We start from the raw sequence: 13,396 nt of genomic DNA on the forward strand, positions 1-13,396 counted from the left end.
GCGGGAAGCGGAAGTGGCCGTCGGCTGTGGCGGCGGCAGATTCGGTGTGCGCCCGCCGCGTTGGGGAGCGGCTGCGGGGCCCGGCCGCGCTGCCGAGGGAACGGCGGCGCTCCCGCCGCGCGGGTGAGCGTCAGCATCGCTCTCGGGCGGGGCTTTGTCCCCGCCGTGCGGGCCGGCGGCGCGGCCCGGCTCCCAGCCCAGGGCTCTCCCTCTCCTCGGAGACGGCGAGCCCCGGGGGAAGGCCCGGTCTCCGGTTGTTGTAGGGGCGAGGAAAGGCGGGTGTGGAGCCCCGGTCCTGCTCTTGCGAGTTTGCCATAGCGCGCTGGCTCCGGGACCGCAACCCGCCTTACCGTGTTCTGGCTGGGACACGCTTTTTTTCCCTCTGGTGTTTCGCTGGCGCCCAGAGCAACCAGCCTAGGAGGCACAGTCTCTTGTGCGGTTCGCTCGTGTGCAGGTGGCCTCTGTGTGGCTGGCACGACGGCGAAGTCCGGTACTTGTCAGTGGCGTTTTTGCATCTCTGCGTAATGTGGTTTTCCCCCCAGCTGCCCGCCCTAAGCAACAGGAGAGTCTAGATTCAATTCGAAGAAATCGAAAGTCTAGTTGTTGGGCGTTTCAAAGACAACGTTTACGGTGTTAACGTACTTGGTAACTTGCACGGGGTAGTTTTTTTTGTTTGTTTGGTTTTTTTTTTTTTTTTTTTTTACATTGATTCTTTGAATACCATATGCGGTTTTGAGAATTCTTCTTTGAGCCACTTGCTTAAAGTTGTATGTTATCATATCTTGAAACTTTGTTATACTCGATTTTACTCTTGATAGTCAGCACTCTGTAACTTCTGTAACTAATTCCTACAGACAAAAGCTATGTACCTCATTTTACTGTGTTCACCTTCCCAAGATTTTCTACCAACTTGACTTACTTTTTTTATTTTTATGATCTCTTAAGTTGTTTTGTAGTGACAGTAGTTACCAGTTTTTACATCCAGACGTCTGGTGTAAAAAGAAAGGATTGTTGATACTTTTGGGAAACAGCCTATATGATTAGGCAAAATCCTGTGTGAGTGTCTTCTTGAGTATTTGCATTGCAGATTAAAGCTTCAGTTTTTTGTTAGACTCTTTGAGATTTGTCTTACTATCTAGTTAAATTTGCAAAACCATAGAATGGATCATATTGTAACATAATGCAGGAAGAATAGCTGCCTCAATTTCCAAATAATTGGTTAAATTCTTCCAAGTTTTCAACAATAAGTGTTGTGTACTTTTGTTTAGCCAGCTCTACATTCCTAATAATCTTTCAGATATCTTTGACTTTGGTAGTTTGTCACATTGAAGATTACTGCTTGATCCTATTTAAAATGAATGAAGATGATGGTTGATTTTAATTGGTATTGAGCTGTAGTTCTGTGCTGTATTGTAATGCTTTGGAAAAAGGAGTGTCTGGAAAGGGGGGCAAAAACCTTTGAATTTCAGTGGTAATTCTATTGTATTTGTAATTTTGTAATTTTTGTGTACATATTTTTTTTGAACAGACATACTTTCTTATGTTTATTTAATAATCTAAAAGAAGAATAGCATTTAGAATAATGGCAACAGGAGACCTGAATGGAAGTTTAAGAAAGATAGAACAAGGACTTCGCTTGTTAAATTATCCAAGAGATGTGGATTATACAGTGTAAGTGGCAGTGTGGAAATTTATGCTAATGCATGATGACAGCAAGACCTCTAAACAAGATATGTATACGTATTAGCATTGCCCCAGTGATAAGTAAGCAGAACATAACTGTGGGAAGTTGGAGTGTGGTATATGTGAACTGGAGTATAAAAGTATGCAGTTTTAGTCTTCTTAGAGCAGTCCTAGAAGTGTATCACTGTCTTGCTCCTCTTCTGCTGTTCTTGCTTTGCTTTGGTTAATCTCTCACCTTTCTAATTTCTTTGTAAGTGCTTGCAAAACTTCCTTCAGGAAGTTTTGTCCTGTAAAGATTAGAAACAAAAAGGTCTTGAATGTTGAGCTGGAAATGCTGGTGGGCTTTAGACTTGACAATGTTTAAGTTATATGAAGATCACAAAAATATTTTTTGAGCATTTTACAAATAGCAGCAAAGACTGCTGAATGAGAAATGCCTGGACAAAAAAAACTTAAAATGAAAGATGTTTGGGTATAACATGCTGTCTGTATTGATGCCTTTCAAGTTTTTGAATTCATGTAATGAAAGGCTTTTGTTACCTTCTGCTGTTTCTTAATAATTCTGTTTCTTAATAGGTTAGTGAAGGGTGATCCAGCTGCATTTTTACCTATCATCAGCTATTGTTTTACATCTTTTTCAACTTGCATAGCAGAGCTTCTGGTAAAGTGTGATGTGGAACTGACAGCAAAGAGTGACTTGCGTTTTATCGAAGCTGTTTATAAGGTATCTCTTCATGTTCTTTGCAAAAGAAACGTGGGTTTGACTATAACTTCACAAAAATTAAACATCTACTATGAGTTTTACTAGGAAGTGAAAATTTTTGGCAATGAACATGAATTTTAGTTCTGTTAGGATTTAAGATGAGTACTAAATCACTGTGTGCAAGTGTTTAGATTTTAATGAAAATAAGCATGTGTCGTTAGCCAAATTTTAATTTTGAGACAGTTGCAGAAACAGTAATATTGTTAGATGTTAGTTTTGAAGAATACAGAAATGTTTATTGGACAATAAGATTTATAGAAGTGACCTTGGCAGAAATCTTAACCACCAAAAAAATCACATGAAACTCAAAAAACTGTAATGAAAGCGCAGTTAAGAAATGCAGCTATTTTAAAACACTGTGCCATTTTAATATATAAGGTTGAATACTTAAATGTTTATAAATTGGAATCAAATTCTTAACTGATTGAAAATCACTTTGAACTATTCTTAAAATATACATGAGCACGTTTTTATGAAAGGTGGATTGATGAATTAAGAAATAGTGGCTTATTCAGACTAGTTTTCCATCTGAGAGACTGCTTTACAGAGGGGTTCTGTGGGAGATTTACTTTGCCCTCTGATGCATTTGCTGAGATTAATACAACTTTTTATTGTGCGTTCACTTTAAAAAGCTTTTGGGTTAAGTTTTTTAGTATTAATTTCTGTAGTCATTTGTTTCATGTATCTTAAGACTGTGAGTTAAAGTTTACAAGAGTGATGTGATTGAAGGAGGAGATATGTTTTAAGGCCTTCCTTTCTGGAAGAGGAGGTATGTTTAAAGCCTAGGTAGAAGAAACAGCTATATATATCTTTAAATATATAAAAATAATCAAATGAGAAAAAGCTTAACTGCTGAAGTGCATAATGCAAGAAAAGATTGTAGTAAAATAAGAATATGGGCATGCCATTTCTACAGCAAATTGTGAGGTGATTTTGAAAGTGAAGTAAACTCTTATTTTTTTGCAGTTTCTTCGAGATCAATTTCAGTATAAACCAATTTTAACAAAAGAGCAGTTTCTTCAGTATGGCTTTGCGGAAAGAAAAATGCAAATTGTTTGTGACATTATTAACTGTGTGGTGAAGAAACATAAGGAGTTGAGTAACTCTAGTAAGGTACTGATCAAATGGTTACCTTTATTGTAAGTTTCTTTTGACATGCTTGATGCTGCAGATAAACTGGCCTTCGTCTTCTGTTTGAAGATGCAGCATTGCTCATGGACCAAATAATGGAAAATTAGTATGAAGTTCCATTGTAAGATTCTTGAATGCTTTCATTCAAGACATGAAGCTGCCAATACTTTGTAGTATTAAAAAAAATATTAGAATGAAGATAAGTCTAATACTTGGTGCCTTTACAGTAAGTGATGCGTTTTCTTTTGCACTTCTTGATACAGTGAACATGTGAATCAATAAACTTTTCAGATGAATTTAAAGGCAAAGCAAAATCATCTGATATGTTGAAGTTCCTTAACAATTTAAACATGACACTTGTATTTGTTTCTCAAATCTGATTATTTTTATCAACGATACTTGTAGTGGCATTTTTTTAATCAGTGTTTGTTGTGTATCAGTCTCTGCTTTAATGAAAACAATTACCAGTCTTTATGTTTTACAGGATTTTTGTTTCCTTTGAGTTTATAACAAGTCTTCAGGACTTCTGTATACTTAATTTGTCCGTTTTGAAGACATAACTACATTTTTTTTGTATTTGTTTTACTTTCAAGTCTGGTGCAAGTTGTCTTTTCTATTATAAAACCATCTTTGATGCAACCTAGCATAGCCATTAATGAGTATAAAAGTATGGCGTTCACTTCTGGGTCTGTGTTCTCTATAAATTTGGGTCATATTTAATTTTTTTTAGACATTATTGTACTACAGAGGTTTAAATGTGTTTGTGTGTGTGTGCCATGAAATATTCCTGACTGTCATTGATGGTGGTAGAAAGTGGGGTGTGGAATCCTGAAAATTTTCCTGTGTTATTTTCTTCTGTTCACTTTGGAGGTTAAATCCCAAACGAGGAAGAAAATCAGACCTTTTAAATCTGAAGTATGGTCAAATTGTGGTAAAGGTCTTGCTGATCCTAGTGGCAGTGCTCTGAATTCCAGACAGGTATGAAAATAATTTTTATGTTTATGTCTGAAGGTTAATCTCATTTGTAGCAACTCAGGCTCCTGCTGAAATTTGTGCTTTTGTTTAGATTTTAGTGCTTAATCAAACCAGTTTTGAGGTGGGCTGATGTTTGTTTGTTTGTTTTTCCCCAAAGTGTGGTTGGCTGAAGTAATAACTGGAATACAGAGGATGTTGCCTCTCTCTTTTACTGAGTAGTTGATTTCAAAGTCTTAGTGGTAATGACCTAGTGCTGTTGTTTGTGCTATATTTGAATTATATCAAGTGTAAGGGACAGCAATGGAAAAAGATAAAATCGGACAAAGAAGCTATATCATGTTTGAAGAGTGAAGTGTGCTTGGCCTAACACGTGTTTTCAACACAGCTTTCAAAACACTTTTTGCTCTTTTGTAAGAATCTGTTCAGCAAAGATTTCATAATGTAGCGTTGCTCTTGGCTTTGGTTTTACAAAGGTGAGATGATTATGCATTGAGTAAAAATGATTATACATTATGCTACTCTTGACATGCGAAGGAGGCAGCTTTCCTAATATTTTCTGCTAAAAGGGTGCAGAATAAAATGGTAGAAAACTTTTAGGACTATGGCTGTCTGTTAATAGGTGGTGATTTCTATTTTTAAGGAAAATACTGCTTTTATCAAGGAAAACTTCACAAATAAAGTATTTGGAATGGCTTCTCTGTCTCTTCTAGTTGTTTAATAGTAGCACTGAATAGATACGTGTGTTTTAAGAATACCCTAGTAGAGCAGAGTTTCAGCTTAACTAAAACATCGAGGAATCTGTACATGTTAAGATGCTGCACAGAACTAATAATTGTGCATTGTTAATCATTAAGTATTTTATTTTGTTTTGTGACAGTATCATAGGATTTAATCCACCTAGAAAGAATTGCAAAGTTTGTTTTCTCTAAGGGAATCCTTCAAAGGAAACTAATGTGTACCTCGTAGGGCTATTTTGCTGACATTTGTCAAGAAGAAGGGAGAATTCTAATCTTCCTAGCTAAACTTTTTTTCCTTAATGTTTTAATCATGGTTTTGATGTTGGAACTGTCTATACGTATGCATTTCACTGTATGTAGTAACATATTTTCCAGTCCACACTTAGGAATCTAACGGGCCTTACATTAAGGGAAGACATCAATGTCTTCATTACTGTTTATGGAGAGGAAACAAGGTACACAGTATATATGGTGAAGTGTGTGCATATTTATTTTACAGTTCCTTCAAGTCTGTATGATTCTTTTTTTTTTTAAACTGCCTGTTGTTGCTTTCTGTATTTTGCAACCAGCTGGGATAAGATAGTTGGATTTAAGTAAGTATTAAAATAATAGGTTGTATGTGTCATTACTTGGCTAATTCATTCTTGTAATGAAAAACACCAGCAGTTTGTTGATTTTGTTTGTTTGTTTTTTAACATACTCAAAAGAAGCCTCTAGTCGAACGGCACTCAGGAAAAGAAGTTAGTGGTGACCTTCATCCACTACCCCTTCCAGCACAGGGAGGGAATGAGGAAGAATTGTGCCTAGATCATGATATTGTGGAAGTTAAATGTGAACAAGTAAGAACTTCTATTTTAAGATGCTGTCTGCATGTATTCTTAACCATTTTTTACAGGATTTTTCTAAAGGGATAAAGGTTTTTACATTATAGTTATACTTCAGGAGCATGAGCTGATAGTTATTTAATAAGTGTATTGAAAAAGTTGGAAAAAAGAAAAGTCAGTTTAATTGTACCGTCTCTTTCAAGCCACAGTTCTGTCAACAGCTTCTTTTAAAAGCTGAGTTCCCTGAATAGGCATATTTTGGTAATTCTGGAAGAAAAATAATTTTATAATGTAGCAGGATGTGGTTACTGAACTTGAAGATTGCACTTAATTTGTTTGATCAAATGATGAATTGTATCTGTTTTGAAATTAGAGGACATGTTCTTATTGATATTTTCAGGTCATAGAAGATAATTTAGAAATTGAGTTTTTAAAGAATCAGCTTGCGGATTTCCAGGAAAAGCTTCATAAGCTAGATTGGATGGAAGATAAGCTACGAGTTTTAGAAGAGAAACTGCAAGGAAAGGTGATCATAGATGAGAAGGACTGGAATAACCTATTGAATCGAGTTTTGGTTCTTGAAACAGAACTGTTGTTACAATCCAAAAAGGTATGCTAACTTCTTTTAATTGTATAACAAAAATTGCCCAGACACAATCTTGTTGGTCTGTTTCTGCCCTCCCTGCCTCTCGATGTGTTTTTTCACTGGTTTTAAAAGCATGGTCTGAATGGAAGTGCTGTTTATGAAGTTGATGGTATTTTTTTCTTAACTGTTAAGTTCTATTTTCCCTTACTCTATGAACCAAAGCTCTCCATTGGAAACTGTTTCTTTGTAGAAATATGTTCTCATTAGTAATGATTCAATGTCATTTTGTTTACTACTGAAGTTATAGAAGGAAGTTTTTGAACATAGAGTCTTCATTCTATACAACTGACAAAAATAGATGACATGCACAGTGGAAAATGCAGGGTTAATCAAAAAGTTAATTCTTATTTTAATCCTATTTTTAATTTGTGGGTCCTTGAAATTTCTACGCTAATCAGTGGGGTTTTTTCTCCTATTTCCACTCTCTTCCCCCACTTCCTATTTCTTGTCAGTGATCTTCATTGTATTTTTAAATGTATGAAAGCACTACAGTTGTGGTGTGGCTACATTTGGCATAGCAAGTAAAACCTCTTGTTGCATTAAGACTCCTGGGTTATTTTTCATGCTGCTGAAAGGTCTGTGTGTGCACTTTATGTAATTTGAGATATGTACACATGTAAATATTTTGAGTTGCAGTGACCCATAGCATCACTTTGAAATTAATCACCTGATCCAAAAACTGTATTCTCACATGCACGTTGTGTATCCTTCAGATACTGTCAGATGCTTTCCCTAGAAGTTGAGAACCCTTGTGGAAAATAGTTGATCAGTGTTGTGTTTTTCTCTGCAGTTGTAAAACTGCTGAATTTGTTCATAACCAGAAGCTCTGTGCATGTTGCTGACCCCACAAATTTGAAAATGTTGCTAATATTTGTATGCAAGACATGTTTTACTGTGTGCCTTGAAAGTATGGTGGTTATGCAAAGTTTTGAAATGGACAGGTGTTCAGACTGATCACTAGGTTATTTCTAAAGGCTGTAGCTCAGTTAGTAAGGATGGATATTCTCAGACACTTTATAAAAAAGAGTAGCTCTAGTAATTTACTATCTGAATTCAGATTCTTATGGATCAGTAGACATATGTCCAAATAATACCACCAATGATAATGTTTTTTTTCTGGCAGCAGTCTCAAGAGGCTTTCAGGTGAACAGCCACAGATAGTTTTTCTCCTGTTTCAAATGTATTCTTTTCAAGAAATTATTTTAGCACATGGGAAAGCTTGTGTTTCAGACTAGATTTGTTCTTTATTTTTGTAAATTTGGTTTATTACTGCTTCAGTAATATGTTTATTGCAGTTGTTCGTATGGTTGGGATAGTATTTGGAAAATACTCTCAAAAATACTGCTCAGAAATTTCTAGTGAGATAATTATATTTCTGTACTGCATGTTACTGAAAGAATTCACCTGCAGAAACAAGTTAAATTATAGTTCTGTGTGTCATTGTTGCTGGTCTTTTTTCAAAGCAAAGTTAACTGGTTTTACATATATAAATATACAAGGCTGTTTATATATGTATAAATAGTCTCCAAAACTAACTGTTTTGCAAATAGACATTTGAAAACTGCTAAGAAATAATCCTTTGGGCCACAGAATTTCTGCTTTTTTGTTTCATGAAATTGGATCCAAGTCATGCTTCACGCATACAGAACAATTCAGAATTACTCGTCCCTTACTTGTGCACTTTTCAGGGAATTTTTGGCATCTAGCCAGCATAGCAGGAGCACTCTAAGAGCTGTCTCTTGTTGTTGTCAAAGTAGCAGCAGCTGTGCATTTAGCTCTGGGAAAGTCTGAAAGCTACTAAATCCATTTCAATGAAAGGAATTGAGCAGGCATAGTCAGTGTAGACTCTATTTTTGTATTTGTGAAGAGATAGACATTATTACAGGTTTTTTCCATCGTTTCCCTATACAATACCTACTATTTCTCCCTCATTCATTTATTTGGGTATAGTATTCCCCTGTTAGCCTATGTAGTTGATTCACAATACGAAGTGACATATTTTAAAGGCTGAGATGTCAAACCATAATGATAACTCATTGGTAAAAAATGTCTGATTGTTTTTTGAGTGTTGCATTGTTTTACTTTGAAATTAGAAAGGTGAACTCAAAAATACTATTGTTTCCTTCCTTATGAACAACCTTTTTAAAGTTAAGATTGATTTAAACTGAGAACATTTCTTAAAAGAGCCCTCTCTCATTTAGGAGCCTGGGAAACCAGCTTAAAATAGCCTTCTGAGTTCCAGGCATTTAAGTGGAATGAATTTGAGTTAGTCTGTAGGCTATTTTTCAGAACTGAGGACTGTATTTTTGAATAACAGCCAGCGGTAGAAGACACACTTATTTTGTTAAGCTAATGGCAACCAATGTTGAGATGTAATGATTAGTACAGTCTAAGAGCAGTCTGATTGTCCATTCTACTCATACCTAAGTTATATGCACTGTATTTTGGCCTGGTTTCGACCTCTTTATGAACAGCAATACTGATAGGAAAAAAATCCCCATGAAATGGACTACTGTTTTAATGAAGCATATGTATGGAAATGTTGAGTTTTTTTAGTCCTATGAAGATATTTGTGCAGTGACAACGTTTCTGGATGGTGTAGCAAAAAAATGCATACATACTTAGTACTTAAATATACTTTTGTTCAGTCAGAAGATGATTTAGACAGGGTGTATGGCTAAAATGCAGTAAACTTGTATTTCAGAGAGACTTACCTAAAAAGTTCAGCAATATAAATCAAGAAAGTACTTCTAGAAGCATTCCAGTTTCTCTTGGTGAGTATTAATGATTTTCCTTTTAATTAACATAAATATGCTAAACACTTCTTGCTGACCTTGACTAAAATAGTTTAAGTAGATAACTGCAATTTAATGCCTCTGAATTTAAAACCGTACTGCAGATTAGAAGTTAACCTTCTCCTCATTTCAAGTTTCTAACTTACTCTGTAGAAGATTCAGTTGCTATAGCATAGTAAGTAATAGTTAGAAATAGCTACTAAAAATATTAGAGATGCAAATTTAATTAAGGTGCTGTTACTAAAGCTGTGAAAAACAATACTGTCATCTGAACTTTAAAGCAGTTACCATCATGTTTTAAAAATGCTCTGTTCTTAAGCACAAATTGAGTTATTTTTACTGCCACTAGTATGTTTTAAGTTGCTGTGTTGTTTTTCAGCTCACTATTGAATGTTTTCTGTATTTCATCTCTGAAGCACTGAGCAGCTATCCAACTGGCATTTTTGTTAAACTTTCTTATTTTGAAGAGAAAGACAAAATCTTTTTCTTCCATTTCCAACTTCCACTTAATTTTGATAACATAACAAGAAGTGAGCGAAGCCTTAACTGGGAAAGAAGTTAAAAGCATTGCCTAGGCCATGAGTGATTCTTCTGTCTTCCTCAATGGTAGCCCTTTAGCCCTTAGCTCTGTTAGCTCCCTTAGCTCCCCCTGTTCTTCACTGACTTGGTCTGTTTCCCTTGTGGCAGCTGTTATTCTTACCACCCATGGTAAGGAGGATATTCTATTTTCCGTTCTCACAAATTAGGCATTTTTGTCCAGCGTTGAGCTCTTGAATTGTAATTAAAAGGGAGTCTCAGTAATTCAGTTTCCATGGAAATTAGGAAAGCAGCATCTTGGTTATGTCAAAGCTTGTTTTTATTGTGGGGTCTCAGAAATGCTGCCCATTTTACAGGGCATAGAAATCTTGCAGCATGTTTACTTCCTTTGAAAAGTTTAGTGGTGTGTTACTGACACTTGAGAACTTTGTAGTGAGTAAACAGGCAGAAGGTCTGTAAAAGAGAATTTTCATATTTTCAGACTCTTCAAATTCTTCTGAATTTGTTATTCCTGCTTTTCTAAAATTCAGGAAATTTTAGGCATAAAAGTTATTGGGACAGTCTTAAGTCTTTTATCTGAGAAGTAGCGTACTTGGAATACTTTCAGGCTCTTTTTCATTGTAGCACTCTTCAGAAATCACAGATGTACAGAATAAACAATTTTTAATTTTAGGTATTTAAAACCAATTTAATATGAATTTTAGATAAAAAATAGTGTCGCTAAGTATGTTCCAAAGGTATGATATATATAGATGGTGACATTACTAAAAAAATAGGTATGGGAAAACTTTTTTTTTTCTAGATACTAAGTTCTCTTCCCTGACAAGAGTAATCTAAAATTGCAGAGAATATCACAGCCTTCCAAAAGAAAAAAAAAAAAATTCTGCTGCTTATAAGACAGGTTACTTAGCAGAAATTAAAGACATGTTTGAACAGGCAGTTTACAATAAAAATGATGTAAACCATATGAAATTACTATTAAATGTTTGGCACTGTAATCAGATGTTCATAAGCTTTGATTTTACTCTAATCAGTAGAAAATAATCTTCTTAGTAATCTTTGGAGTTTGCTTTGTGTATATTATATGTATTATACATCGTGTAATACTGCACTTGTTTTAAAAAAATGAGAAGCCTATTTTGGACTCTCATAGTAGCTTTTTCTTTTCCCTCTCTAAACAATGCATTCTCTTCTGTTATTACATACTGTAAATCAAGTTATTCGATAGCTGACCTTGCAAAAGAGAGCAAAAAGGCAAAGGTGACATAAAACTGAGTATTTCTCTATAGATACAGAGAGGAATGAGGAGATGCCAGAGAGTCATCTTCAGTCGTCTGGATGCAGTTCACTATTATCCACAGACCAATCTCCCAAAGACATGACCATTAATTCTTGTGATCTGACAGACATTTCAAAGGTAACTAAAACTGGTGAATGCTCAGTAGATTTCCTTTGAGGTCAAGAGAACAAGTAAGCACTGGTTTTAGTTGTATATACGGATAGAAAAACAAGGAAACTATGCAAAACTACATCTAGGTCTGTCTCATAAAAATACTTTTATGTATAAACAGTGCTTAAAGTTACATTTTCTCTGAATTTTAAGTTGAAAGTCCATCTGAAGAATGTCAGCTTTGAAGAGTTTACTAACTTTGTTGCTTTTAAATTGTAGGAGACAATAAGGCAAAGAATGGAAAAGATAAGTAAAATGTAAGTAATAGGAAAGGGCAGCAGGAATTTATTTCCCAGGAGGGAGTTGTACTGGACTAAGGCATACAGAGAATGTACATATGTGTTCCAAACCTCAAAGGTCTCTACGTCAGGTGTGGCATTTCCTTATGGCTTTACTGGATAATAAATCCACTTACAGTTCTGTATTTGCAGGATGAGTCACTGTTTTGGTTTCTAAAAAGCAATAGAAAGCACTCTTAATAGTATTAACTAGAGATTAAAGAGTGTTTAGAGTTTGGTTGATAAAAAATAGGAATATTATTTATCTCCTGATTGAAATTCCCTGGTAGTTGCAACTTTTCTTCCTGAAAAATAACTACGTTACCTTAACTGGCTTTTATTGTTTAAGGAAAAGTAAAACCAATTTCACCCTAAGCATTACAATAACTGTATTAAGATGAATTTTGTATTAATCCTGAGATCTCTAATGAAATTTTTTGTTATATTTTTATTATATTTGAAGAGAAATGCGTTGCTCTATAATGTTTCTCTAGCAAGAGATTTCTGTTCTCCAAGTGCGTGGCCTATAAAAAGCTCTAGCCTTTTCTGTGATTTTAATTTTATTCTGTGGGTTGCTTCTTTCTTTGTGTACCTAGGGTTTATTGTTATATGGTAGGCATTTAAAATAGGAACCAATTGCAGAGGAAAAGGGGGGGGTGAGAGAAAACTTACGGTTTCATGCTGCTTGTTAGTATTTTAGGTAATTAGAAAGTTAAAAGCAAGCCAGTTATTTCTTACCTTATTTTATTAAACACATGTAAACAAAATTTATTTTCAGAATTGAAGAAACCTTCAAATTGCTCAAAACACCAAGTCCACATCTGGGAATACCTGAAAGCACAGGTCTTCAGACCTGGTCTCTGCAGACTTATGGATACCAGAAGTAATATGTATATTTGTACAGCATTAAATTTTTAATATATCAAATTTATAATGATCACCAGTGCTTTTATTTCGTTGAATAAGTATTTTACTCATGCATCTGTGTATGGATTTCCCTCCCCACGACCACAATTTTAGGTTTTAAAGACTGTACACATAGCTTCTTCCCCCCTCCTTGCTCTTTTTGTAAATTTAAGTCATTACAGGAGTGTATTCTTGTGTTGACATTTGTTAGCAGTGTGCTAAGTAATATGTTTTTTAAAGTGCGGGCTTGAGGACCATGGTTTACATCCTGTTGGAAACATTCCAGCTGTAACTTTCATATTACACCCAAGAGGCATTCTTACATACCATCTTACCATCTGTACTGTTGAATAAGTCTTAATAAAAAACTTACATACACAGTTTCAAATATGTACCTTTCTTGCTTTTTTTTTATTTTTAAATATAAGTTTTCATGCTGAGCTGGAGAGCACCAACACTTTATGGCTTCCATTAACGCTGACAAAGTGAGGGTCAGTTTGATCCTAAACACTAAAATGTGCAAGTAAGTCCACAGACTTTGACTGCAAGAGATGTGTTGAGTGTTTTAGTGCTCTTACCCAACACATTTTAAGACCAGCAGCACAGATGGAGACCAGCCAGTATACAAAGAAACACAACATTTTCATTATTTGAAGCCATATTAAGATTTC

The 13,396-nt window shown here is 35.2% G+C and overlaps 1 protein-coding gene across 4 annotated transcripts; it reads left to right on the forward strand.

The window, feature by feature from the left end:
• The first annotated feature begins 18 nt into the window (after positions 1-18).
• On the forward strand, positions 19-13,115 carry CEP44 (centrosomal protein 44). 4 transcript variants are annotated; one of them, XM_042014965.1, is made up of 11 exons: positions 19-123; positions 1,529-1,671; positions 2,260-2,407; positions 3,413-3,559; positions 4,448-4,555; positions 6,000-6,128; positions 6,514-6,723; positions 9,464-9,533; positions 11,381-11,508; positions 11,761-11,798; positions 12,598-13,115. In XM_042014965.1, exons 2-11 carry the CDS (start codon positions 1,583-1,585, stop codon positions 12,704-12,706), a joined length of 1,176 nt encoding a protein of 391 aa, XP_041870899.1. In that variant the 5' UTR covers positions 19-123; positions 1,529-1,582; the 3' UTR covers positions 12,707-13,115. The 4 variants fall into 4 exon arrangements, with proteins under 4 accessions (XP_041870899.1, XP_041870897.1, XP_041870900.1 ...); XM_042014963.1 differs by having other exon boundaries at positions 21-123; positions 5,997-6,128; XM_042014964.1 differs by lacking the exon at positions 19-123 and adding an exon at positions 139-490 and having other exon boundaries at positions 5,997-6,128.
• Positions 13,116-13,396: the final 281 nt, after the last annotated feature.

Source organism: Corvus kubaryi, unplaced genomic scaffold (assembly GCF_017639235.1).
Source record: "Corvus kubaryi isolate FWS band 111438036 unplaced genomic scaffold, C.kubaryi_AGA036_p1.0 split3-131, whole genome shotgun sequence".
NCBI lineage: Eukaryota > Metazoa > Chordata > Aves > Passeriformes > Corvidae > Corvus > Corvus kubaryi.

Excerpts from the sequence above, each read along its gene's own strand:
- CEP44 (XM_042014963.1), top strand. The coding sequence starts at position 1,583 with ATGGCAACAGGAGACCTGAATGGAAGTTTAAGAAAGATAGAACAAGGA. Across the intron at positions 4,556-5,996 it reads GTGCTCTGAATTCCAGACAG|AAGCCTCTAGTCGAACGGCA; the intron begins GTATGAAAATAA and ends CATACTCAAAAG. Across the intron at positions 11,799-12,597 it reads ATGGAAAAGATAAGTAAAAT|AATTGAAGAAACCTTCAAAT; the intron begins GTAAGTAATAGG and ends ATTTATTTTCAG.